This window comes from Silurus meridionalis, chromosome 1, assembly GCF_014805685.1.
Source record: "Silurus meridionalis isolate SWU-2019-XX chromosome 1, ASM1480568v1, whole genome shotgun sequence".
Taxonomy (NCBI): domain Eukaryota; kingdom Metazoa; phylum Chordata; class Actinopteri; order Siluriformes; family Siluridae; genus Silurus; species Silurus meridionalis.
This window is the reverse complement of record NC_060884.1, coordinates 24,207,269-24,234,387: the sequence shown is the minus strand read 5'-3', so window position 1 is coordinate 24,234,387 and position 27,119 is coordinate 24,207,269. Positions and strand designations below refer to the sequence as shown.

Here is a 27,119-nt window from a genome sequence, read left to right as displayed (position 1 = left end):
CAGAGAGGAAGAGGAGGAGGACATGGCCTGTCATTTTAAATAGTGTACAATTTCTCATCCTATTCAACACTGGATGCTCTTCAGTGACTTCAGGGTTGTGGACATTAAAGAATTCATCAATTTCGTGTGCATAATATGTGTAATAATACGCTATGCTGCAAACTGATATTGCAGTGATCCTCTCATTATTACAACAGTTGAAAAGTGCAGTGAAATGTAAAAAGGTAACAGAATGGGAAGTGTGCCCTCCAATTTACAACCTTCACTTTTCACTGTTTCACAGTATTCATACAAACATTAAGTACCTAAATGCATGCTGTTACATATTCAGTTGTATAACGAAATTATTTTGAATGTAGACAGTTGATGTGAAATGATATTAGATCATCTGTACTTGAACGTTCTGCACTCTGTGAAATGATGGATGTTTGGTTGACAGCAGTTGCATATTGCTTTTAAAGGAAGTAAAGGAAGAAAAAAAAGCACATGCAAAGAGACCCACATGCTGAATAAAATGATGGCTACAATCACCTGAAATCTCCACATCCTATTTATGCCACAATAGCATGATTATAGTTTTGAAATAATGCGATAATATCTGTGTGTGTGAGACGCAATTGTGAAAAGACGATGAAGACAGTTGACAACTGCTTCCTCTAGCTGTTAAATTATAGCTGTTTAAATGTGAACGTTTTATCAACCACTGTTACAACCTAAGCGTGGAGCATTAAACTGATATTTTAGAAAGCTTTTCAGTATCTATCATAATCTATTATACATAATAATAAAGTATTTATCCAAATAGTAAAAAGTTGTTTCCAGCATTAGTTTTGCAGACTGTTCATCATCATAAATCAATAATAAGATGTACAAGCATTATTTATATTGCCAAATTGGACAAATTTCTTTTTGTGGGAATGTGATTCATTAAAACTTTCACCTACAGATCAGCTTTCAGATCATATTTCTCCACTTTACCTTCTGAAGTCTCACAGTAAGAGCGAGGTTAGGAGGCAAGGAGGTGCTTTTTTGGTGTAAAGGCTGCAGAATGGGTGCTGTTCTTGATTCAAATGGCATTAAAAAATAAATTCAGATCAATATTTGTTTTATAATATTGTTAAGATCAATAAATGTACCCATTTTTTTTTTTATAAGTCTCCGTCTAACGATTATTGTGTATAATCTATTGTAATAGGAAAAAACAATAATAAAGGAAAGAAAGAAACCAGTTTAAGAAAGGAATGGGATAGAAAATCAAAAGCAGAGGACATTTATTGAAGAACAGACAAAAGTGCAAGAGGCATCAATTATACATCCATCATCATCCCCCCGACCCAAACAAGGAAATCACATGCGGACTTTACAGCATTTGTTTCTCATTCTCTTTGACTCTGAGACACAAATACATTTCTCTTAAGAAACTGTCTATAAAATCCAGTGAAAACAACAACTGCCCTGCAGTGCACTTTATACAACATGACCAGCATTATTAAAGTTATCAATAAAGTCCTTGCCCCAGAAATCCACAGACAACGAAATGAAGCCAGCTCCAATCATAAAAGAAAGACTGATGCAAAAACAAGCCTGAAACAAGATCAAGAACACCATGAGTCCCATAGAAAAAAAACATTTAAATGTGCTTGGTTCCTGGTTCAGACAGTCAGGATTATGGTAGATAAAAAGAAAAGAGAAACAAAGAGAAAGAGAGAGAGAGAGAGAGAGAGAGAGAGAGTGAGGCTGAGGTGATTGGCTGAGTGGCTGTTATTGTTTCTGTGCAATGTAAATTCTGTGCAATACCAGCAGATATGTCAAACTAGTGCTGAGGCAACAGCCAGCTCAGTTCATAAGGACCCTTTAAAAAACAACGGAAAAACACTGAATATAATAAAAAGGTTACACGCATTAAAAAAGTGACAATATAAGAACACAAGGCTTTTCATTTCAGTTAAATGTACACTCAAGTTTGAGTGCAGCATGAGCACAATTGTACAAATGATCACACAGTCTGATCAGTTTGACTGATACACAAGAGCAACTTCTGAACACTCCATAGGGAAAAAGCATGCAGTTCCAGCAAAACGTCTTTAAGTAATCTTTTACATAGGTGACAACATCATCTTGGGGAAAAGAAACCAAAATCGAAATTGACTTTATGGTCTCTAAAGTGACCACAGAGAAACACATGAAGTGGCAGAAAACAAACTAAGAAGAACTAAAGCACAGGGATGTGATGAAAAATCTGGAGGAGGAGAAGGAGGAAGAGGAAGAGGAGGAGGAGAAGGAATGTGTCTCCTGCTTTTAGGAAGCACTGAAACGTCTCTTCTGTTCGCTTAATGGCTCCAGCAGCTCAGAGCGCAGACGGGCCCGAAGCAGGCTGTACACAGAGAGGGAGAGGAAAGGAAGGAGGACAGAACTGAGAGATACATTACAGTGATAGAAGGGTAAAGGAAAATGAAATATGGCTTGCGAGGAATATACAGCAGTCTCAGTAAGTACAGACTGTTCAGATGTTTAACCATTTTTTTCAAATTAATCTTGTATACAATCACAATTTTACTTTCTATAAAGCAGAAAACGAGCAAAAAATGCTGTAAAACAGAGAGCAGCTGCTAGTATTAAAAGTTATCACCGCAGATGCCTGTAATGCATTTTTGCTAGCTTCATTAATTTCTATGTGTTTCTGTTGCATCAGAAAGTTCAATTAGAAATCTACTAATCCAGTTATACACACTGAGATAAAAAACAATGAGATGGCATCAAAAAAAGCATGGACTTGTTAATAAACTACTGATCACAATTAGATTATTATGATAGTGATGTTTGACATGTGGCATTAAATGTTATGTAGTGTTGTACAGTACCAGCCAACAAGCCAAACACACATGCATATTCATCATGATCTTTTATTTTAAACATTAAGATTTGTTTTCAAAATGTTAGTGCACTCATTTATTTAATTACTATATTCAAAATAAAGGCATTAATATATATATATATATATATATATATATATATATATATATATATATATATATATATATATATATATATATATTTTAGAACATTGTCTATAGAATAAAAAAAAAAAGCTTTAAACATGTTGTATACAAAACCCCCTAAGGGATAGAAATCTGGATAATATTTTGTGGTCACTGAATTGAATATAATATATTATATCTTTGGCCTTCAACACGATTCTAAAATTTGTGAACTTATTTCACCCATGCACAAACTTAGGCTTTTCCGGGTGTGTTCTGCTGTGCTATGTGTTTAGGAATTCCAAGCAGGGAAATGGATTTGACTCAGAGAGTGACAGATTGGGAAAGTCGTCATCATGTCAGGAATTAAAAAGAGACGGCTGGAAAGAATAGGGCAAGTCTGAGCTTATCAGAACTAATGATACATTTTTATACTTGCCTTGTAAGGTGTGTATATAAGTGCCATGTTGTTTACATATGAAAACAATTTAGTTTTTTTTATAGCCTGTATCAAAATCTTGTGTATAACTACACTGGTATATACAAGATAATTTTATGATTTCTAAGGAAAATTTGATATTGTATTTTTTTTGCCTTTTTATGTAAAACAGGGATGGTACTTCTATTACTTATGTCTTGCTGTAAGCATTATTTACCTTGACTAACTCTCTGGTAAATGAATGTTCTATATATTTTATTACATTCCAATCAAATCATGTGGTTTATATCTTTTTTCGTTATCAACCCCCTTGTGCTATCGGTATTCTAAGCCTTGGTGTGACCTGAGTTTTTAGAAATGACAAAAATATTTTTAAAAGTAAAAGGGAAACGTCCAAGCTTTCGACTGGTACTGTAATCAGCGGACACTTGCAACACTAATAAAAGCCACTGTGTGGCGCTAAAGCACAGCCACGGGAAAAGTGTTTCCTAACTACAGGAAAGCAGAAAGACAAATAAGAGGAATCACTGAGTCAGATAGCAGGAAGTTTTATTTTTTTATTTAAAATGGAAAAAAAACAAAGGTTAGACAAACATATAGAACAGATGAGAGGAAAGATAAACAGTGAGGAAAGAATGAAAGCATGTAGAAAGAGAAGGGAGCCAATATGAATCTGTCCAAATCCATCAAAGCATCCAGGGGAAAAAAAAGAAGAAAAAAACAAAAATACACCGGCTAAGTACTATTACTAACGTGTGGATTTTGGTGTAATTGTCCAACGGAGATAGCAGTCTTTGGATAGAGGCCAATATAAGCTTGTGTAAAAAACTGTCTGATTCTTGGTGCTCTGTTCTTTCCCTAAGAGAGGACAGTTGGAAAAATAATGGCTACCTTCACCTACTCATTGTGTCCACACCAGAGAGCTCGCAACAAGTCGTAAAACGGGCTTTCATTTTTTTTTCCAGCTGTGCCAAAATAGCCCAAAATAATGGCCCTTCCTAGCACAGTTTGTGAACTGAATGGGGAGTGTACAGACGCTACATCATCTGTCAGTTTCTTAATGAGAGAAGCAAACAAAAGCAGTAATTATCACAGGGCGTTGAAGTGCATTATTCATAGGTATAATTTTAAGCTGTCTCCCTTTTGTTTATTTCTCTACACTGCACTCTGACTCTTGCTCCAAACCTTTTCTGTTGAAAAAATATGGACTAGCTATTGCCTTAACCTTGGATGGTGGCAAAGCCTGGGCAAACCTACCTGTCTGTCCTGTAATTCTGTTATTTAAAATCACAGTTGGAATTGATCATACCTACTTGACTGCAAAAACCCAGCAGCACATGCACAAGGTCCAACCTCTTTGTTAGACTGCCTCAGCCCTTGTTAAAAGCTTTTTCAAAATAATTCAAGCTTTGTGTATACTCAAAGAATACAACTAATGTAAATCCAACCCATGCAATTGCATCACAATGCAAGCCTCATGCAACCATCAAATTGTCAGTTGAATGCAACACTTCCAGGTTTCAAAACCTTACAATGCAAATAGAGCATAATCGGGGTGGGTTTGCAGCGCATGCCTGTTCAAGCACATATCATAGTGAAGTCAGCTGAGAAAAAGAATGAAATTCATGCTGCCAAAGGAATACAAAATCCCAAACCATGCTGGTAAACAGTTAGCTCAGATTAAACCACCTAAACACTCCAAACAAGCATCAGGGTGAACCTTGTTGGTGCTGCCTGTGTGGCCTGAGTGTGTATACTGGCTGCAATCTCTAAGCCCACAAAACAGAGGGTCCCCCCCCGCGAAACCTATATATCCTCGTTTAAAATACTGAGAGCAGAGCTGATCCCACCTTTGCGAGCATGATCTAATCTCCCTGTGTGTGAGGTACTCACTGTTTCTGCAGAAGGCTCTGCTGCTGCTGCCTGTACGATTCTATGGTGTGCGGAGGGAGATACTGCATGAGCTCCAGAGACTCTTTGATTTTCACCAAAATCTCATAGATTTCACGGCCTTTAATCTGTTGGACAGACATAAAAAGAGGCGGTTGGCACTGATGCTTTCTTTCACTTTTTACCTTTTTGAATTTTGCTTTAAAAAAAAGAAGAAAAAAGCAAAATATTTGTACTCACAGGCAAACAAAAAACTTCCTCATCGGTGGATCTTCTCTTCTTGATGGAGGATATCTGAATACTGTGAGTCTGGCGGAAAGCTGCAAAAGACAGAGATATAGACAAAGAGAGAAAGAGAGAGTGATCGAGATGAAGTGATGCAGTTCAGTTAAAGCAGAGGTGTAATAGGTAGTTGGGTAGGACAGGGACAACATGCATATTGCAATAAGCAATAAATCCCAGTGAGCACTAAATGACCAAAGATATTCCTGCACATCAAACATGTGACCCCTAAATATAAATAGTTTTAGCACATTTTTTGGATATATAACCATAATTGTTTTTTACTTTAGCTCAATTCTGTACAGTTTACATCTTTGAATCCTTTTTGTGGTCACTGGGTAAATAATAGTGTTATAGACAAGCGCCATGCAGCTGTGTGCGTGTGTATGTGCCAGGATCAAAGTTAAGATGCATCGTTTTTTTGCATCTAAAAGCTGTTCATTTCACAGAAAAATATTAATATGCATCAATACAATCATTCCACTCACTTTTGGTACATTAAAATGCAAAACAGTCATTCACATCATTGGTTTAAATCACGATTCAAACGTAAAATTTTTAGAGGAAAATAAAAAGTGAGCACTTATGTAGAAAGTAACCTCTGTGGAATATTTGTAAAAGTACTGCTTTTATGCTGTTTTTGCCTTTGACCCAATCTTTTTGTAAGAAGCCCAAAAAAAAAAAACCCCATTGTTGAGAAAATGTGTTTTCAGGTATAAAAATAATCCCCATAGCCACACGTATGCCCATGCAAAGCCCCATAAGGACAGTGACCGTGTGCATGTTTGTGTATGTATGAATATATGTATATACATGCAAAGCCCCATCACCAGCCCCCAGCACTACTTACGGCGCTTCGTACCCTCAGAGCTTTTTGTGCCATCAGTGACGTGCTGCTTGCGAATGCTGTCCTCATCTGCTTTGCGGTCACGTCCGGGACATGCGCAGATACGAGCCTCAAAACACCGGCGACCCAAAACCTGACCGCTGAGAAGGAACACACACCCACACACACATATTAAGTGTCTTTATCATGATGCCAGGTGCTCCTATAACTCATTAGGATGAAAGTACGAGGATCAGGGACTTACTCTCTGGTTTCCAGTGTGACGATGATGAGGATGGGACGTCTGTTCATTCCACCCACACAGCTGGAGTTGCACATGAAATTGTAAAGGATGGTTGTGAACTCAGTTCCCACCTGTTGGGGCAAAAGCCATGTTAATGAAAATTATGCAAACAAAGTAGAGAAAAGTAAACCTACTTGGATGTTGCTATTGAATATATTTATATTCTGTCTATATAAAAGGATGTGATGTATGTTTGACCTTACATTGAATCATTTGAAACTAGAAATTTGGCAGAAACGACAAAACAATGGAAGAAAAGGAAACCTAAAAACAAGGTGTGTAATGGGAGGGCAAACAGGTGTGTGTAGGTGTGTGTGTGTGTGTGTGTGTGTGTGTGTGTGTGTGTGTGTGTGTGTGTGTGTGTGTGTAAGTAAGAGACTTACCTGTGGGGGTTCGTATGGCACCAGAACACTCTGGCGCCCGGTAATAGAGTCTTCCACATACTGGGCGTGGCTGTTGCCCTCCACTCTGATCAGGTGACTGGGCGGTGCGATTTGGCCTGCACAACAAGTAGTGAGACATTTAGAAGCCATTTTCCAATTTACTTCATATCATGAGCATGTTTTCAGCATATTGCAGGCCTGCATTACCGTCATTGAATTCTCGGCTGAGCTCATGGTTGGGACATCGCTTGACCACTTCAGTCACATGCTCAGCTTTTTTGTAGACAGGCATTGCCCGGATGACCGCTCCCTGAGGTGGGTTGGTCAGAACTTTAATCTGGATGGGACATGTTTTAGCGATCTGGCAGTACAGCTTCTTGAGGTCTGTGGAGTACTGGAAAGTAAAGGACAAAAAAGGCTGTCAAAAGCCGATATAAAATCCTTTGTATCCCCAAACCATTGCAATAAAACTTTCAAAAGCAGAGAGGATGTGGCCACAGGCTCCAAAAAAGTGAAACACCTGCAGCGTGGCGGCTGTTTATCTGAACAACAGTCATAAACCCTTAAACGAGGAGTAGCATCTGGCTACTTCTGCCTCTGGTCTCAAACAGAGGAGGCTCAAATGTGAAGCCTGGATTTTTGGCCGCACAAACAAACCGAATGAAAGAAGCTACTATTTAAAACTGTACATTGGTACACTGTGAATGCTACTTCACAGAATTGACCTTAATGATGGGTCATCTGTTATTTTAGTATTTCACAATAAATGTCAGATGACGACAGTCTGATGCTACTTGACAGAGTGCCGAATCACCAACCACAAAAAATCATTCTTGCATCACACAATAGAACTGACTCACCCAAAGTACCACAGACTTACATTACCACCAAAAGGCTGGGGCTTACTCATACACACTGCATCATCTTAAAACTCTCCCACACACACATTCACACAGGTTGCAAAACATCCTGAATAATGATGCAGTAATGAGTAAGAAAAATGATTTGTCTGCATTTTTATGTAGCAGTCCCTAAATGAACTATACAGATATCTGAGAGAAAGTTTTATATAAAGTCTGCATTAGAACGATAACATTGCCATCAAACTGGTTAATGTAGTGCATTCTGGCTTTGATTTCTGTTTTCAGAAAACTGATGTATACAGTTGTATATATCAGGGGTCAGGAAAGGTTTTAGGGATGTGTAATGTAAATAAATTCAATTAGATAAAATGCTGAAACAAAAATTACACACAATTTGGATGCTGACAGGGAAGAATAACAACCCATTTGCTCATTGCTAGAGTACATTTAAAAATGTGTAACTATTATCCAATCCAAATATAGATAAAAACAAGCAAAACAGCACTGAAGCCTTAGTCACTAAAAGTCTGTTGTAAAAATCGACAGCGAACACAATAAATCCTGGTTCTATCCAGCTTTAGCTCACTGGATGTGTAAAGAGAAGAAGCATTTCTGACACACGTGTCAGTGTCCTTCTGCAGAACACTTCTCTAGCCTACAGTGCTCAGGCTCATGGGAAAGAAAAAACTGCAATGGAAAAAGTTTCTCTAGAAAAGTTCATTTCTAAAGCTGTGGAAGGAAGGAGAGCTGAAAAGAGAACATTGCCTCTGGGCTGATTGGAGGAACAATGGGACATTAAATTCCATTTCTATTAACTTTGATTTGAGGTGTTCTAGTGAGAGGAGCCCATCCCAACACCTGCCTATTATCTCTTTGAGTATTACACAAGCTTGGCAAGGACATGCACGCATATACACACACACACACACACACACACACACACACACACACACACACACACACACACAGCAAAAAATAAAAAACCTGCCATTTCCCTTGGGCTTGTAATTAACGTCCCTGAAAGACTGAAAAGAAACACAAAAAAATTTGGAAAAACAAAGTTACAAAAGGTGTGTCAGTCCACATGAGCATAAGACTAGACTAACAAGATTACTTTTGTTATAAAACACTTCTTTTATATCATCTGAATGACCAAACGGGGCGAGGCATCAGTGTGAAATGATGGTGATATACAACCAAAAAACGTATCTACAAATAAAACTAATGAATTGGCATGTTACCTATACATCTAACTTATAACTACAGCAAACCAGACAGAGGAGCTAACCAGTCCTGGTCTGACCTTCAAATTAGGCTTTCACCAGTGAATACATTGAGGTATTTAAGGTTTTGGAGAGGTCTACTATTGAAACTGACACACGAATAGCTTTACTTTTCCTGCTGATCCCAACCATACACAGTATTCATATTTAATATTTAAATCCACCAGGATATAAAAATACAAGCGTCAGGAGATGAGAAGGACAAAGAGGTTTGAAAAGTCACCGTCAAGATAAACTGCTGAAACGGAAAATTAATCAGAAATGAATTTGAATATGCTGTTTCAAAGCAGAGATGTCCTTCTGTCAACACACAGGAAAACAAGTATAAAAAACAAGCATGACCATGCGCCGTCCCCCCACCCACACACACACACACACACACACACACACACACACACAAACACACACACACACACACACACACAAAAACGTGCACACTGCATCAGTAGGAACACCAATCCCAGCCCTGAAGCAACACATTTCAAACATTAAAATATGTGTGGCGGCTGCTGTGTTTGCTCACGGCCAGGCATGAGCTGCTGCTGAGAGAGAAACGAACACACATGCACACATACATACATACACACACACACACACACACACACACACACACACACACACACACACACACACACACACACAGGGTGGAGCTGTACAGTGATCTGATTGATGGGAGTCGGTGGCTTTTTCACAGGGAGGGGCATTTTGGCGCTAACATGCAATTATCTCCCATTCATTGATCACAATGTGAATTACACAGCTTGAGAATGTAGCACATACAAAAGATGTAAGAATAACTCTTTGAACAGGAGGCACGGATTTGTTAGAATGACACGGCCTACAATAGGCAGAGCTCAATAGCGGACTCGGCTGAACTGCTGGTCTGACACAAGAGGACAACGCATTAAGCTCGGTGTGTGGCATTTCTTTCAAAGCTGCCAGCAAACACCTGGTGTTTCAGATCCAACAGTTTGCTGATGTTAACAAGAGTCAGGTTCTTCTCTCCTCTATTTATGAGTACGTCAATGGAAATGGGAAATCAAAAGGACAAAAATTGTCTCGCTGGCCTAAACAATGATCCTTTTCACAAACAGCGCATCTAGGCAGCGATCATTAAGCCCAACGTTTACAGAACTGCATATATGTATGCAGAAACAGTCCTGCACACGTCCTGCTCAAACCTCCTGCGTGTCAGGGCAGGTCTGCAGCTGCAGCGTTGGTGTTGAAGTGAAGAAGAGCTGCGGGTTCAGGCAGGATGGGGCGGCTAGGCCCAAAGCCCTGGCGCCTTCAGTCTTGTCCCCCTCATAGCAGACATGTACCATCACGTTCCAGGCCGCTCGAAAAATCGGCTTCATTGGGCAAAAATGCAGAGCTGCCTGCAAACCCCCACATCCCCCACGCCTTTTATACACACAGCAGGAAGGGAAAAAAAGGGGAAAACACCTGCTACTTCTTATGCTGAAAAAAAAACCCAGATTGGGAAAAACTAAACATGCTTGAAAATCAAGGATATGGGAGAAATATGCGGAAGGCAGATATTTAATGCAAATATGGGTGTAATTTAAATACAGGTTTACTAAAGCTACAACGAATCCTTATAGATTTTACTTTGTATTGTTATGCCATCACCTATTGAGAGTACATGTGTAAATGCAAAAAAGATGCAAATCTACACCACAGGGAGACATCATACATTGCGCTAAACACTGATGACGTACAGACAGGATGGTTAGCCAGGATGATAAAGTGTGTACTGGTTAAAGAAAAGTGACACACTCCCAATATTGTGGGACGCCTACGTGTCAGCACATCACCAACAAAAATCAGCCAATCAGTCGCAGGTGCATGGTAGCACTTATTTACTCTTGGGTGTGAGTGTCTATGTTTATATTTTGAGTAAAAATAGAATGAAAGCAAAAAATCAGACTGCTTTCACTTTTCACTAGACAATAGTACCATGCATAAAGATGGAGTCATTAGCTAAGCTTAAAATGGCTATTGGCTTGAATATTCTATGCGATTTGGTAGATGATGTTTTCTTCACACTTGTGAACAGAAGTCACTGAGATTTCTGTCACTACTTAATACACCTTCATTAAATTATATGCTTTCGAAATGCGATCTTTCCCTGAGATATGTGTGACAGCTTCATGTAATTATGCTGGATTTCCCCAGTATCCTTGAATGGCTGCCTTCTTTCCACTCGTAAAAACCCTTTTTCTTGCCCTTTCTAGAGCTTTTCTTCTGCATCTGTGTGCTCATTCAAATACATACAAAAACACATGGCACAAAGGCTGGGTGTAACTCAAAGCATCAGGAATTTAAGAAGCGAAACAAAAATGTGGGCTTTCCACCCCCAAGAGTTTGGTGTGAGATGATAGCGAGATTTAGATCATGTGATCTAAAACAAACATGGCTGCCAACAAGTTGAGAGCTTTTCAGTTAACTTGATCCATAATTGTTGCTGTCTTTCTTTTTGTAGGTGCTGAAGCATACACAAAATCTATCCCTTCTGGTAAAGTGGATATTTTAAAAACTTACATGGAAATAAGGTCCTTCATAAAAACCTTTTCAACCAGAGCTCATCTGACATGAAAAAAAAAAAACAAGCACTCCCTCTTTTTTCTTTTTTTTTTTCCAGCAGGTTTTAGAACTTCATGTTGTGGAGTCGGACGAGTCCTGACAGGTTCCTTGACACAAACAAGCCATGGCTCCATCTCACGAGGCATGGGACGGGCCTGCAGATGTTCCCGGACAAGCTGCATCTTGTCACTATTCGCTGGAACACTCACTTCTTTGAGAGCTTTTACTCACCCCCTCCTAATCCCCCCACTTTTTTTCCCTCCACCTTTACTCCTCCTCTGTCTTTTCCTCCGGCGCAATTCAGCATGAAGTCAGAGAACTTAATTCATGGAGAAGGGTGCAGTGATTGGCCCTTGAGCACGATAGGGTTCAGAAAGGAGGCACAGAGTATTTACACAAGTATTATAAATCCATTCTCCTAATCTCCCATCATTTGGCTGTGATTACCAATGATGCTTGCAGTGGGGTCCATTAAAATCACAGCATGCCCACTACTGTGTTCATGGCAGATGCGCTAAAATGCAAATAAAGCTGATGGTTCGCCACACAAACACACTGGTGATAGTGGATTTCTAATGGAAGGATCTATGCTCAAGTCAAACAAATGATACCTCAACACTTTAAAACAATCATTTCTCTTGAGTTACAATCAGAAAGTGAGACTAATCAGTGGAGTCATCTTACAAAAGACAAAAAAAACAGGATTGCAAAAGGATTCCTGTAAGTCAGGTAGGTTGGATTCAATACCAGGAAATGCATGAGTGTGTTTTTGTGTGTCACCGAAGCCTTACTTAGGAAGACGTATCTGGGATAAAGGTGTGTCTGCAAAAAGCAGGATTTATCTAGAAATCTGAACCTTCTTATTTCGAAAGCCCCAAAAGCAAAAATATATATTAGATAGTGAATATTAAAATTGCAGCTGAACAGCTGAATGTTAACTAGATTCATGACTGATATGAACCCCTCTCTCTTTTTTATATATAAAAAAATATGTTAAAGCCAGGAGCATGACATAAATCTTTTGTTTTAACAAAGTTAACCCAATGTCATCTTTATAAGTGTAACTTGCCTACACCCCAGAGACAGTGGGCTATGACTGTCAGTGCTTATGCATCATAAGCATTTCTCAACATTATTACTGTACACTAGACAGGTAACTGCTGTGCTGTGACATACAATGTGCCTCAAACAAGATAATGGAATGTGTTTTTCTCACACCCAGAAGCCTTCCACTGAACACTGATGTCAGGTACTTGCTGTTTTTTGGTGGAGTATGCCACATGAGCAAGGATGACAGGGCTGTTGTGGGAATCGGGCATATGTCACTATCCCACACAGCTCTGCAACCAATGAGCATGAAGGGACTGTCTGAGAAAAGTTCCTTCCCTCCACTTGTTTACTCAGAAGCATAAGGCATTAGCTTTTATCATCATTGTAACGGAAACACAGGTTTTTCCAGCCTATCTTGTGCCAAATGGCACATCGTTCATGATGCTTGAAATCAATTCCCATAGAATCAAAAACTTGTTTTCTGCATTAACCCCTACGATTTAAACGGCTGGAAATTCTAGACTTGCATTAGGTTAGAAGAGCCAGCAAAAAACAACCTGCTCTTTTCACACTGTTAACACACTAGCCTCATTCTTCAAATAACCTCAGAGCAGATATAAAGCTTAGCTACACAATTCATTTCTATCGCCACCTATTGATGACATTGAATTTGAAGTTAATGACCGTCCGCTGGGGTGCGCTGTACCTTAGGATGACCTCCTTGTGGTCCCATTTTTGCAGAATTATTTTGCATAGTGGCAGTCAATGTGTTTACTTCCTACATGGGACAGCCCCTGTGAACCACTCAAACTCGACTAGCTGGTTCTGTCGGTTGTCAGTTTGAGGTGGCTCAAATCTGAGCCAAACAAACATGACACTGACACATAAGCAGCTACTGTAATATCCAATGGAACATGTTATCGCTGACATGCAGGTGCCATACCAATTACCTCTTAAAACTAGCACCTAGTGCTAGCCATCCAGCAGGAGGCAGTCATGAGTCCTGACCATTATAGCAAGACATACTGAATTTCATTTTAAAAACATATATAGCCCATGATGAGCAAATGGAATAGTTTATCCATTATCCATGAAATACTATTAATAATAATATCAAACATAAAAACAAACTAATTTCTAATTTCTGTTATGGTACTGAGGTTGGATATGATATTTAGATTGGATTTGATATTGAGGTTGGATATGATGTTGAGGTTGGATATGATATTGAGGTTAGACATGATACTGAGGTTGGGTATGATATTGAGGTCGGATATGATATTGTGGTTGGGTATGATATTGAGGTTGGATATAATATTGTGGTTGGATATGATATTGAAGTTGGATATGATGTTGAGGTTGGATATGAGATTGAGGTTGGATGATATCAAGGTTGTATGTGATATTGAGGTTGGATATGATGTTGAGGTTGGGTATGAGATTGAGGTTGGATGATATCGAGGTTGTATTTGATATTGAGGTTGGGTATGATATTGAGGCTGGGTATGAGATTGCGGTTGAGTATGGGCTTGAGGTTGGGTCTTGAATTGTTGCTGGTTATGTATTAATGTTGGGTATGGTATTGTGGTTGGTTATGGTGTTGAAGTTGGTATGGAGGTTGGCTATGCGGTTAGGTATGGGATTGTGGTTAGATATGGGATTGTGGTTAGGTATAGGATTGTAGTGGTTTTGGTATGGAGGTTGGTTTTGCGGTTGGTGATGAAATTCTGATTGAAATTGAAGTCGGGTTGGGTATTGTATTGTTGCTGGTTATGTATTTAGGTTAGGATTGGGGTTGGCTATGGGATTGTTGCTGGTTTTGCATTTAAATTGGGATTGAGGTTGAGTATGGGATCGAGATTACATTCTACAAACTGCCTTTATAAAGACATTATACATTATGTGTCTTGCACACATCTTGACGAACCTACTAGCATAGTTTCTCATGACACATAAGAGGTAATTAAGTCTCATGTCCTCCTCCGCTGTGTGGTTTATGCCTTAAAAGTCCTCATAATCAGTAACACCAAGTTTGTGAATTAATATTTAAATTTAAATCTTTCCCACAGATTTGTTCTGTAAAACCCTATGGGGCAAAAAAAAAGTTGCAGTCAGCAGTAAGATTTAGTGTGGGAGAACACACCTCTCAGTAAGAGCAGGCCAGTTAAACCTCAAGGGCTTTTTCCTTCTGACAGGTGCAGTTTGGTAATTAAGACTTTCGTACAGATCACAGAAGAGCCTAGAGCTAAGATCAGTCAAAGACTTCACACTGCTCCAAGATGCATAATCTTCCTTCTAGGAGCACATGAGTGGCTGAACCTGGGGCATTCATCTGCTGAATGCATCGTTTAACTAGGAACAGACATAATTGTATAACAAATGAAAATTTACATTTTCTCATGCATAAACCAGACTCTGAGGGCTCAGAAGCATGTCATAATCAGGCTGTATGAGTGCTTGGGAGTGGTAATGACTGGAGGGCACCATGTTGTAATTTCTGTAGCAGAGAGCTTCTGTTGTAACATTCAAAATAGGCATTTATCTATCAAAAGAGATTATGACTTTTTCCACAGAAAGTAAGGATCATATTACAGTGTTCATCTGAAGTTAATCTAAGTCACAACAAGACAATGTTGTGACAAAAGCTTTTCATTTCATTTATATTACATTTAAATGTTTGCTGTTTTTACTTGTGAAATAACAAAGCATTGTATTGTGCTGAGAATATCCATTAGTCCAACATTATAGAATAAATTGAGTTCATGTAGCTTACCGTCCAGGTGGCTGACTTGGCTGTGCTGGACTGCTGAAAGGACACGTCAAAGGTGTGAGGGCCAGCATAATCTGTGTTGGATGGGATGGCAGGTGACGGGGACAGAGCCTCGAAGGTTGAACTAGGCTGAGCATAGGGCGACGGTGCAGTCACGTTGTTCTGAGCATGATCGTTATTGTACGGGCTGGTGGAGGTTGAGCCGCCATTCTGGTCCATGCCATTGAAAGGCCCCAGAGTGGTGTACTGCGACTAGATAAAAAAGGGAAAATACTGTTGTTAGAAGTGTTAAAAGAAATAAAGAATCTCTCTGTTATAAGAAGTTTCACTGTTAATACAGATATGATGTGATGAGCTCAATGGAGCACAACCTGCATAGTGGCTTAGTTGAGATGTTTTCTTTGGAAAAGCTGATCAGAGTTAACACATGGTGCAGCTTTTTATATATATTTATATATTATACATTAAGTATGTATAGAGCATGATAACATATTTTGTCTTCCATGGCATTATAGGCTAGAGAAATTCAGCAATCTGAAAATTGCTTTCATTGATTTCCTGCTTAAATCCATTCTCCCATATTTCCACTCAAACTCTACCAGGCAGCAGTTTAAAAGACTCCAAATACTTCACAATCAGCCAATGACAACAATAACAACCTCCTTAATATTAAAATAATGTAAAAGCCCAAAGTGAATAATATAGCATCCTAATCTAGGACTCATGTAATGTCATCTCATTTATAAATTAGAAATTTGTGGCAGTGAATTGGAGATTAATTGTAGATGTGATTGGACACTAACTGCGGTTCTTAATGGAGAATAATAGGATTGTTAATAATAAGGCAGGGATTAAAGTAAGGGACAACCAGTGGATGGGTGATACAACTCTCTTTCTGCATTGCTGAAGCAGAGGAATTAAAATGGCTGTCAACTGAAAAAATGGAAAATGTCCTGGAACTCTTCCAGCCTTTTCCTGCCCCAGTCCTCTGGTGGCTTAGTTAATTCCTTTCCCTTTATACATACCACATTCCTCTCTGAAGAAGCATGGTTGGGTAGCTATTCAAACTGTCATTAATCTCTACTAGAGCATGCGTTTATTTCAGGACAGAGTCAGCTGTCCAAGCAATCTCACTCACACACATACTCACTGACATACCAGATGCTGAGAGAGGATCAGGTAATTTGCTAGTTTACATTTATTTACAGATAATAAACTAAAAAATAAATAGAATGAAAATCTTTGTCTACTTTTGTCCTATTGTCCAAAACCTTCTATTCATTCTCATCTGAGAGAGAAAAACTGCTCTGAACTCAGTATCTGCGTGTGAGGAAAGTGATGCATTTCACTTGTGCAGATACGGGTCAGTGTATGTGTGTGCCATCACACTTTTCAGCCCTGTAGAACCAAAGAGACCTATGTTTTAAAGACACCGTGTGAGAACAATACACCAGCACAGCGTGTGTAGAAAAAAATGGTGCAATAGAACACACACAAACTCACTGCCTCGAGCTTCCACAACACTACAGCTCTCAGACACGCACCTCTACAATAGAGCACTTAAAACATAATGGGTTCCTCTAGACATAGAGGGGCCTAGCTAGGCATGATGTATCTGTGTGTGTGTGTGTGTGTGTGTGTGTGTGTGTGTGTGTGATTCCTTAATGCAACTGTGGGAAATTTCCAAGGTGTTTTATACAAGGTGAAGGAAAATGACTGAATATTCCTTCACCTTTTATACAAGGTAAAGAAATATACAAGGAAATTTTCAAGGTGTTTAATACAAGGTGTTATTACGTGGTAAAAAGTGACACAGAAATAATTATAAATAATAGTTTATGACCCATTTTAGGCTATGCACTCTGAAGCAGTAACATATCCAAAATCTCTGTAGATGTTGAATGTTAAAGAATGAATGAACCAACTCAAACATCCAATAGGGGCAGATATTTCCTGTATGCTTTGAGTCACTCTGAACACATGAGCTCTGGGTTTGTGGTAAAAGAATAGAGGTGCATTTAGCTAATACAACATGGAAGTGTGTGAGAAAGGCCTCCATAGATCAGAAAAGTCCCACAAAAATGTAAATGCTAGTAGTGTGATTTAATATTCCTGTAGAGATGAACAATAAGACAAGTTCAGGATTGAAGTTTCCTTAAATATTATTTAGTGGTGTGATTATTCAGGATCTGACCACACAACACTAAGAAGATCAAAACAAAACTTACACAACAATGCATTAAAATTGTTTCGAGTGCACGCAATTTAAGCAATTGTCATTAGACAGAGTGCAAGAGATTACACTGCCTTCCATCTTCTCTTTAATCAGGTATCTCCATAATACAACAGTCATCTAACAACTACTTTAACTGCTCTTAAAAATACCACTCTGTTTATAGCCTCCTCAGAGTGCAGGCCCCTGGGATATCAGAACGCTGAGGAGAGGAGCTGTAAATCAGACACCCATGACGGGTCTGGCAGCCTTTAATAACGCTGGCCACATTTCTGTCACTGTGGACAGATGCTGGGGTAGGCACATCGATCCAATGGCAGACGTACAGAGCAAAAGAGAAAAATAACTGACCTTCGGAATGATCGCTTCTCAATGCCACCCTTGGAATCTAAATAATGCGGTAGCACATTGCACAGATTTTTTAAATGCAAACAGTCCCTTAGTTAAAAGGTCACGATTTCAAGCACATTGCATAAAATTTGGCTTGGGCATAAGTACAGTCATGAATTAATTACAGAAATTAGTTTTATTAATCTTGATGTAAAAATGTCGATGTGTGTGTCGTGTCCCATTTACCGCAGAGAATAATATAAAATATTTATAACACCATTCTAAAATATTCCGCCAATTGAATAAGATTTGTGTAATTAATGAAAGAACATGAACACAGAATGTCCAAATATTTAGAGACCCAATCTGTGTTCACAATATACAAAAAAAACCCCTGAAAACTTAACTTTGTACATAGGGATCAGATACCCATTTTGCAATTTTAGCATAGTGTTTAGCATAACCTGTTTAACTCATATATAAAGCTGGATGAAAAAAAGTGATTACACAGCTGAGTATGGCTGGCTTCATTTAATTTCTCTTGACATTCTAATGCCTGAGAACGAATATAAAAATATAAGCACTAAATACCAACATAAAATGCTGACGATCACTAAAACTTAACTAGTTAGGTCAAAATTCCAGATAAGCATAAGCAATAAATCACATCCACCGCTGGCTAGGTCCAGATTTGGATAACGTGATAGATAGGAGGTTCCTGGTCGTTGTTCAGATCTTTGAGACATGAGTAGGTGGTGACCTGCCCTGGGGGGTTAAATAGCTGCTATTCTGATGAGTGCTCCAGTGACCTGGGCAGTGTGTAGGTGCTGACAATCTAAGACAATCTTGAGTGACCTACAGAGGGAGAGTCCATTAAGCACTAAATTGAGGAGGGGGGGAGGAGTTGGGGGGTGTTGAACAGGGTGTCGTTCCCTAGCTTCATGCCCACTGGGCTAGGCAGAGCAGGCGATTGTATCTGTATCAAAACACTGTTAAAACAATTAAGCCTTTCATGCTCGACACCCCTTCCATGGGACACTATGGACACATTCTTTGAGGAGACGCTGCCAAGCGTTGCATAAACTGGGGGTCTTTAACCAGATACCTTCCCCCTCCTCATTATGAGAGAGACTTGGACACCACTCAATGACTAGCCGTCACTCTATGTGAAACCCGAAGCTGATCCTAACAAGATCAATATACTTCTAAAACATGCAATATACTTGCTATCGTTATGTATGTTGAACACTCTCAGGAAGAGTGAAAAAAATAAACATTTCTTCATCCTAACATCTACCTCTATGTCTCCTCTTACAACTTTTTACACGGGTGACTCTGGAGCCTTAACCCCTACCATCATTACAGAGGGAGAGAGGAGATGAGAGGGAAAGAGCATCTAAGAGCATTAATCAAAGCTGTGTGAACTGTGGATTGGTTACCTGAGCTCAGCTTTTAAAAACTCCTAGCTAGTCAGAAAGACTGGACTGTGATTCTAACAGCATTCAGGTCAGACACTGGGCTAACGGTGTTGTGTTGACAATAGCTTTGTACCAAAGATTGGTGACTCTGAAGTCGGCAGACTCAAATACCACCTGCCAATAAAGAATGGAGGGGATTTTGGAGAACAAACACACAAATCCACACACCATCTTTAACAGCGAAGGGGGGATTTCAAAAGAGGCTCAAATCCAGATCTTGTCTTCTAAAACATTTTAGGTCTATGAGTGTGAATTTAAAATACTAATCCTGTATAATAAAAGAAGAGAAAACTATATACTGTAAACTTGAATGTATAAATATACAATATATATATATATATATATATATATATATATATATATATATATATATATATATATATATATATAAATCTGTACATACATTTTTTTGCCTAAATTTAATTACAAAACTAAGTGTTCAGTTCACCTTTCTGAAATGTTGAATTAATTTTTATTTATAAAAAAAAAAAAAATCAAAGCTGCAAAATTATGGTAATTGATAATAATTCAAATAAAAAAAGTTAAATGTGATTCCATTCATACTCACTTTCAATTTAGTTAAAAACATATATAAAATAAAAAACCATCCGCATTAAGAAAAAAAACACCAAAAAACAAAATCATTTCTGCCAGTCATGTTTTTTATAACTTTATCCCTTTATGTGATTCCTTTGGAAGATGATAATCTGGTAATTTGATCCTATAAAATATAATTATTGTAAATTCAATTATACTTTTTTATAGAATACACTATAGGTAAACCACATAAATCTCCCCATTTTTCTATTTGTTTCTTACTGTTCTGAACAGTATGTTGACAATATCTAAACAAGCTGTCTGTACTGAAGATTGTTCTATGCAAATACGCTCCGCAATCTTAAGCAAACTCGCATTATTTGCGAAATGCCTCAGCTCAAACGCAAGATCTGCAAACCAACAGACATAACAACAGTTACACAAACATATTTGTGTTTCCCTCCAATAGAAACAACACAAACAAAGAACAACGGGCGTCTGTTTGAAAAATGAAAACCTCATCCCACGCAATAAAGCATTTGATAAGCACCAAATTGAATATCTAACAAAAATGAAAAAAAAAAGTATACAAATTTTCACATAAACTGGACAATTTTGTTTAACACCAATATTTACGCTATGCCCAACAACCGGTGCACCAGTTTCAAATGGTTAATACATTTATTGTATAGTTTATAGTAAAATTATAGTGGGTCCAATTTTGCCAGCCGCTCCATGGGATCCTGCATAAGAACCCAGAGTAAAAACCTGAAACCTCCGTCCATAGACGTCGAATGATAGAGGCCTTACCTCACTGTATGATGATGGGTTGTTGGTCTCCAGGTACAACATATTGGCGCTGAGATTGAGCAATGCAGCTGCTGTTTGCTCCACAGGCTCCAGGATTCTTACCCCTTATTCTTTATCAATTTCCCCCTAAAACACTGGTGATTAGGTCTACAGATGGGAATGGGACAGCCTTAAAATCTCTATAGGAATTCTGTGGGATTGCCGTATATACCTGGAACAACCGAAAGGGGAGGGCCTGAGGAGCTACCTGTCCACACCCTTTTTTTTGGAAAGGTGTCTTCAAGTCAGCCCTTAAGTCAGCTGTCTTCAAGTCAGCCCTTAAGAGCAATCCTGCAGTGTTCATCAAAATATAGGAGACTTCACTGTTAGATTCTTCTAATCTCGGATCCTGTTTGCGCCAGGTGGAACATCATTTGGACAGATAATTTCTGAGAATTCACACAATTTGCATATAAGGAAAAAATCTTAAAAAATGTAAATGTGTGGATAGTACAGTATGCAGTCACTTTTTCAGTCTCCAGGATTCATACTTTCAAAGTTCACCATTTCAAATGACAGTAAAATCCTGAATGAAAGATGAAAACGTTGTGGAAGACATAACCTTATAACCACATCAGCATTTTAAAGCCAAGACAAAAGAGAGATGTATGTCTTAAGGATGCTATCTTTTAAAAATCATAGGATGGCCTTAGAACACGGAATTTAGTTCACTATGAGGACTTGGACCACCTCAAGCATTTTTCAGCCATTATCTGCATATGAATGGATGCCCTCCCACCCCCAACATGCCCTCAGCACTGCCTCTATTAGTGTCACAAAAGACTGGCTGTAGACTGCTTGTATCTATCAAAGATGACTGGTGTAGATGTGTTTTGAACACATAAATGTTGGTTCAGGCCAGTGGAACTGACTCTCTCTTTTGTAACCAAATTAACATGCCAAAAGGATTGTGGTGACTAAATCCAAGAGAAAAATGAGAGATAGGGAAAGAAAAAGAGACAGAGAGACAGGGGAGGATCAAGACAGAGACAGTTAATCAAGTCCTGTCTGATCTTACACAGTGTCTGAAAATCTTAGGTTCCATATTCAGTTTGAGTTGATCAATTATGAAATCTGTTTAGCTTTTATCATTAGACTTTCTTGCATTTATTTTTGAATTAGTTGTTTATTGGAAAAATTCAATCAGCAAAAAATGTCTGCTTTATAGTACAATCTAATAACATAAAAATGATCATATTAGCAAATCAATGGTTTTATTCTCGAATTTGTAGAATTAGACAATATTCAATTAAATTCTTAAATTGAATTCAGTAACTAATATCCAATAAATACTCATGTCTTTGTGTAATTCCAACTTGTTTTCACATGATCTTTATATATTTATCACAAAATTCTCAACTACAAACTATTTAAAATATTGAAAACTTTAAAACATTATTTGAAAATGGATTACTTGTGATTTGTATTTCCATAATATTGGAGTCATAATGCATAACCATAAGATAGGACTTTACTGGACAGTCAGTTGACATGTTTTCACAATTAACAGCTCTCTCTCTCTCTCTCTCTCTCTCTCTCTCTCTCGCTATATATATATCCTCTGTAGATCTGATGCCTCTATGATTGGCACAAAAATATTTTGTTGTATTTGTGTATGTTAATCTTTTAATATATTTATCAATCTTTTAATATAAAAAAAATACTATATAATGATGTTACATCTGGCTCATATACACGAGTTATATATATATCACTTGCTAAACTTGTTAATCAAATCCAATTCATAAAAAAGTGCTCCACTCCTCAATTAATGTGCTGCTGGAAGTGCAGCTTTGAGGTGGGAAAACTATTATCTGGGAACAAAATTAAGATAAAACTAATGCCTTTAGGCCATGACCTAAAGAGCTGTCATCACAGTCAACCCCCTTCCTAGCTGTAACTACTACCGTCTCCAATCAGTGGCCCACACCCTGTCTTGCTATTGGGGGGCATTTAGCCTAAGGACACCTAGTCCAAGTGAGACAGCCCAACGAGACAGCACTACTCCTGCATCCAGGACTGGCAGTAGGTCTTATTCACAACCTTTTGATCACAGCAATTAGGTTAACTAAACAAACTTCTAATTAGGTTAAAACAACACTGGTGATGGTGCTGAATAGAGTGTTCACTGGGGTGTCTTTGAAATGCCAGTGGCCAACCGCTACTGAGATTTGGTGATAGTGGTGTACAAAAGTAAATAAAGTTGTAAACTAAATGATTTTAGTGCCCAGTGTTTGATTATGTGTGGGCTTGGAATATAGTTGCATGAAATTCTTGAAGAAAACTTCCCAAATAAGTCATCAAATTCTTTTATGATATTACACATATTCAACACTGTTAAGAAAACTATAATGAAATATACATAGGCAGTTCTCGCTGACTTTATGAAAACAGCCCTAGTTGTAGTCTTCATGACTTACATGACCATTATGTAACAAATGTATTTGCATCCAGTTCATAACTAACCACACCGAGCTGCTGAATTGTGATCATTGCTGCACTTGTTAAGTGGTATACCTATTTCTGCAGTGAAGATATATTGGTTAGAGAATGTCAACACACACCAGACAAAACATTTGTCTGTGAATTAGGTTTGTGAGGCAATAATCATCAGCTCTGAGCTAAGAGTGGAAGCAGAGCAAATACCAGCTTTTTGGTGCTTTAGACAAAAGATGCACTTAACCGAATATGGCTCTTTGGGGGCTGTTTGGGCTTAGAGCTGCTGGATTAGTGCAGTATCGTGTGTCAGGTGCTTGGTGTTCAGGAAGACACCTGTACAAGGAGCTGACAGCCACCATCACCCCTCTGTTGAGAGAAAAACAACAACAAAAAAGGAAAAAGACCACTTTTTAAAATACCGATGGATAGCCACTTAGGTAGGTGGGTCAGCTTTGTCTTTGACTGATTTACTAGATTAAATAATTCTTAGAGGGAACCTAAAAAAACAAACACTGAGAACCAAGTGAATTGTTTAATGTTGCTTAGACTGTTGAGGGCATGATGTTTTGCTCCTCCTTCTCCTCTGAAAAGGGGATTTGCTCTTTAATTAAAATGCTATGCCTCAACCTTTGATTGGAGCTACTGGAAGGTCTATAATCTACCCTGGTTGAATGTAGAGGTGTACCCTCCGCTTAAGATCTGAGATGCCACCTTCAAGTCTACAGAAAGAACAACCCTCAGAGATGCTAGTCCTTATCACAAAAAAAAAGCAAAAGTCACCAAACATAGAAGATCCAGGAATAACTGTCAACAATTAGCCATGATATATGTGACCTGCTTGATGGTTGGAACCATAAATGCCTACAATTATTTAATGTACACTTCAAGGCATACAACACCACAGCAACCACCAGGACTACCCTAGATGAACAGCCACAGTCTGGTGTCACCTAAATGAGGATTCCCCCCAAGGTTTCTTTCTCATACCTTCTAAAGAAGTTTTTAATTGCCACAGTCACCCAAGGTTTGCACATCTGGAATAAATACACATTATTTAAGATATAAATAAACAATGTTCTACAATTCATACATTCTGCAAAGCTGCTTAGAGACAATGTCCATTGCTAAAAGCAGTATAGAAATAACATTTTATTGAAATGAATTGTAATAACAACAGGCATATGGAGACCTCGGTTAGAGCTCAAACCACTTAAGGCTGTAAGGTAACCTTCTGGGCCAGAGAACGTGCACACCAGCTCACAGACATCCATATAAATATAAGTAACATTATTTGCCCATGCCAAAGTACCTACATGTTTTGAATCAGCCGTTACCATCATGAATAATCTAAAGTCCTCTACAATTTCAAGCATGAATTCAAGCACTACCATCTAGTAACATTTACATCAGTTAAGATAAAGTGATTTCAAAGGTTGATCTCTACAGACATAAAGTACTCAATAAGATAGCAGGCAAAAACTAGTCAGAATCAGAGCCCTATCTCACCTGGAAAACAATGTTATAAAAGTGTCACTCTTGCTGTTGAATTTTAGTTCAGAATTTAATGTTACTGTAACTCAAACACTAATCCACTACTACACTCAGTTCTGAATATATCCCTCTCAACAAAGTGCTTGGTAAGATGTATAACTGTCTGTCCCTCCACAGTAATCAACACAAGGATCCTCCTGAGGCTGTACACTCTGCCCACTAACAGTAAGGAAAGTGGGGGAAAAATTATGTTTGGCCAGACACCCAAGCAAAATTATAGTCAAGTTTGCAGATGATTTCACAGCGGTGGGTCTCATGACCAAAAGGAATGACACAAAATTACGCAATCTACCAAGAGAACATAAGACAGCCACATGACTGGTACAAAATCAACAGCCTCCTTCTCCGCATGACTCCTGAAGATGATGGTTGACTTCAAAAAACCATGCACCACACACTCACTCGTGTGGAACTGGTAAACAGCTTCAAATTTTAGAGGGTACCTACTAGGGTATCCTAGTCCCAAAGCAGACCCAGATTTTTAGCAGTCCTCTACTTCTATAGATGCTCAGTGGAGAGTGTCCTGACATCGTGCATCATGCAATGAGGGGTTCTTCAGCTGCTAGTGAAAGCAAAGCTGCTTGGGTAAAAGCAAACACCAGGCTTCACACCACAGAAGAAAGGGCATGGCTCATTAACTATTCAATTGTGTTTTGAATGCAATTACCTTAATCACTAGCAAGTTTACTGATTATATAATGGCCATCCCATTCAAACTGTACATTTGCCACTTCACACACACTCATATTCTGTTCCTGTAATCTTCCTTTTTCCATTCCGAGTTTTTCCTTTCCATTGCAAAATTTGGTTTGGTGGTTAGGGATCTCACCAACAAACCTAAAATAAATCTATAAATCAATATCTAGATTTCTGTAAAACTGCTTTGTGACAAAATCTTGTTTAAAGTGAACTAAACTGAATACAGTTTGCACCTGGAGAATTCAATATTTTTCATATACTGATTCTTTTAAACTATTAACATATTCAACTTTCACTATATCTGTACTTGTTACGCTGTTCTTTTCCGTCAGACTAAATATCAATTCACCTTCTTTATACTTGCTGATGAATAAGTGTAAAGAATCCTAAACAGTGTTGAAAGTCAGTATAATAAGCTGTTAGTAAAGTCTAAAAGACCAGACACCTGTGAGCTCCTAAAAACAAAGAGTAGGATAAAAAGTCAACACCTGCACATGAACATTTGAAATTGCTTTACTACATAATTCATTTTAGCACACTTTTCCCCCCGTTCCTTAAAGTGTAGACTAAACCGTCAAATCCTTGTGTACTCACAGGGGTTCTGTGGATAGTTCAAGGCTTTTAAAAGGTGTTCTACTTGGAACCTCTTTAGGAGACTGTCAGAACGAAAAGAAAGCTTCTACCAATTTATATTGAACATAATTTCACTTTTGTAATAATTTCAAAAAGGTATGAATTACTGCAAACCACTGGTGAAAAGACCTTCAAGTAAAATATAGGTACAAAAAATGGGTGAACAAACAGTAATTTTGGAAGGGGTGGCAGCATGTAAGCAACACTGCTTCTTAATGCTATGTAACCACCTCATGCTGAGTCAGGGTCTGGCTGGAAAAGCACTTCAAAGGACCAAAAAAAGAAGGGAGACACACTGTAGACTAAACACTCAATACAATTTAAGTGAAAGACATTCCTATCTTATGAAATGAGCTAATTTTTTTATGTTGTTTGCCTGAATCCACACCCAATGTAAATTTTAGTCAGGAGATACTTTTTCCAATCTGTCAACACCTAATTCAGGTACTGCCTTCTCATTGGATCGCGGGGTGAGGCCGCTGAGTCTGGGCCCCTCCAGCACAAACATTACTGATGCACCAAAATCGCAAAGAGAATTTTCAGGATACTTTCTCAAACTAGTTAGTATAAGTCTAGTCTAATTTAAAATATCGAGTATACTGACAAAAGAGAAAAGTAAAACACAGTTTATAAATAATTTCTGGAAAAAAAACAAAAAACATTTTCACAGGATCTCATAGAAGAACACATAATTAAAGATCTAAACTTTTGGCTGTGGC

General features: G+C 38.3%; 1 protein-coding gene and 1 long non-coding RNA gene across 9 annotated transcripts in view; one reads left to right on the top strand and one right to left on the bottom strand.

Moving 5' to 3' along the window:
- LOC124387944 lies at nucleotides 1-12,382 on the top strand. 2 transcript variants are annotated; one of them, XR_006926293.1, is made up of 3 exons: nucleotides 1-2,488; nucleotides 11,731-11,763; nucleotides 11,893-12,382. It is a non-coding gene; the product is annotated as an uncharacterized LOC124387944 (long non-coding RNA). The 2 variants fall into 2 exon arrangements; XR_006926294.1 differs by having other exon boundaries at nucleotides 11,890-12,382.
- tp63 (tumor protein p63) overlaps nucleotides 1-27,119 on the bottom strand; it is a 43,857-nt gene that overhangs the window by 3,750 nt on the left and 12,988 nt on the right. For 3 of the 7 annotated variants that reach the window (XM_046852523.1, XM_046852512.1, XM_046852515.1), the window contains exons 4-10: nucleotides 15,655-15,903; nucleotides 7,310-7,496; nucleotides 7,103-7,218; nucleotides 6,681-6,790; nucleotides 6,440-6,576; nucleotides 5,548-5,627; nucleotides 5,311-5,435 (exon numbers count right to left, since the gene is read on the bottom strand). In XM_046852523.1, coding sequence (XP_046708479.1) covers nucleotides 5,311-5,435; nucleotides 5,548-5,627; nucleotides 6,440-6,576; nucleotides 6,681-6,790; nucleotides 7,103-7,218; nucleotides 7,310-7,496; nucleotides 15,655-15,903 — 1,004 coding nt within the window. Of the gene's footprint in view, nucleotides 1-5,310; nucleotides 5,436-5,547; nucleotides 5,628-6,439; nucleotides 6,577-6,680; nucleotides 6,791-7,102; nucleotides 7,219-7,309; nucleotides 7,497-15,654; nucleotides 15,904-21,039; nucleotides 21,233-27,119 lie in introns of those variants that run through there. The other 4 variants (XM_046852516.1, XM_046852517.1, XM_046852532.1 and 1 more) reach the window with 3 other exon arrangements.